This window comes from Myotis davidii, unplaced genomic scaffold (assembly GCF_000327345.1).
Source record: "Myotis davidii unplaced genomic scaffold, ASM32734v1 scaffold3499, whole genome shotgun sequence".
Classification (NCBI taxonomy): Eukaryota; Metazoa; Chordata; class Mammalia; order Chiroptera; family Vespertilionidae; genus Myotis; species Myotis davidii.
In genome coordinates, this window is record NW_006290039.1 from 1,024 (window position 1) to 2,483 (window position 1,460).

General features: G+C 59.7%; 1 protein-coding gene across 1 annotated transcript in view; it reads left to right on the plus strand.

Moving 5' to 3' along the window:
* Nucleotides 1–12: 12 nt before the first annotated feature.
* LOC107182990 (pancreatic lipase-related protein 2-like) overlaps nt 13–1,460 on the plus strand; it is a gene marked incomplete at its 3' end in the record, with an annotated part of 9,307 nt that continues 7,859 nt past the window's right edge. Inside the window, exons 1-2 of the mRNA XM_015563560.1 lie at nt 13–61; nt 335–422. Coding sequence (XP_015419046.1) covers nt 335–422 — 88 coding nt within the window. The remainder of the gene's footprint in view (nt 62–334; nt 423–1,460) is intronic.

Sequence of the window (1,460 nt, forward strand, 5' to 3'; positions counted from 1 at the left end):
AAAGCCTGGTTATAAAAGGCCACCGCCACTCTGAGGCTGAGTGGAGCACAGGTGTCACACAGTAAGTCATGGCTCTGCCTGGGTAGGGCGCTTGGCAGGGTTGGGCAGCCAGAGGGACATGGCCCAGAGGAGCAGCCACTGCGCTGGGAGGATCCTGCATCCGGGTTCCACAGAGGTGCTTCCGTCTCCCTGTGTGGGTAGGCCTCAGCCTCAGGGTCCCCACCTGGAGGGACAGCCCAAAGGGACCCAGGCACTGGGCTTCCCTGGGCTCCAGGCCCCCTGCCCTGTCTGGGTTGGGTGATGGCCCCCACTGTCTGTGTTTTCATCCATGTAGATGCTGCCCTCCTGGATCGTCGGCCTCCTCCTGCTGGCCACCGTCAGAGGTGAGGGTGCTGTCCCACCCCCGTGGGGAGGAAGGGACCGTGCCTGGGCTGGCCTGTGGGTGGGGCCGCTAGAGGCCTCATCATCATTATCAACATAATGAACAGCGTTATCATTATTTCAACAAAAACAACATTTGCCACCATTGGGGGAGTGTTGATGCTGAAGCAAGCACAGGCAACATCTTGGACACAGATGACCGTGGGGACCCACCCGCCCTTTTCCTCCAGCAACTGGCTGTGATGTGGTGACCCAAGTGGTAGGCTGTTGGGCAGCAGATTGGGGGACGGTGCTCTCAACAGGTCCCTAAGTCCCTCAGTCCCTTGTGAGAACAACTGTGTGTCTGCAGCCTAAGCTACATGGATGTGTCCTGCGTAGAACTGTCCTGCCGGCCCTGCGACAGGAGTGCCCCCTCCTGTCCCTCCCTCCCCATCACTCCTCTCTGTTGCCACCTCTGTCTCTCCAACTCCAATCTGAGCCTTTCCTCTGGCCTCCCTTCTGCTGAGCTTCCTTCTACACCATGAATCCCCCTTTCCTCCTCACCTCGCCCAGCCCACTCTTGGCCTCCCTTCCATCATGGCCACGCAGCAGGACCTGACTCCAGAGAGCAGAGCCCACCTGGGTCTGGCTGCTCCTCAGGACTTTCTGGCCCCTCTTGGTCTCCTTTGCTCCTCCTCTGCCTCCTCCTGCCCTAAATGTGGGCGTCCCGCAGAGGTCACTCCCGGCGCTCTCCTCGCCCTTTTCCTGTGGCTTCCCCTTTGCCCAGGCTCTGTTCTCCTGGCCTCCTTATCTCCCTTCCAGTTTCCAGGCAGCTACATCAAGGCCTCCCACCCCGTCTCACACTCACTTGTTCAGGCTCAGACACCACTCCCTACCCCGTCTCTCCACCCTTCCCTTCATTTCCACTGTCACCCAAGACTGGAATGCCTGTTACCTCTCAGACCCACCACCCCTGTCCTGCCCACTCCAACCCCCACTTCTCCCAGGCTTTCCTGCCTCTGAGCCACCCACACTGGGTTCCCGAAAACACCTTCATGGAGCACAAACACCACACTCACCAGCACCTCCCACTCACTATC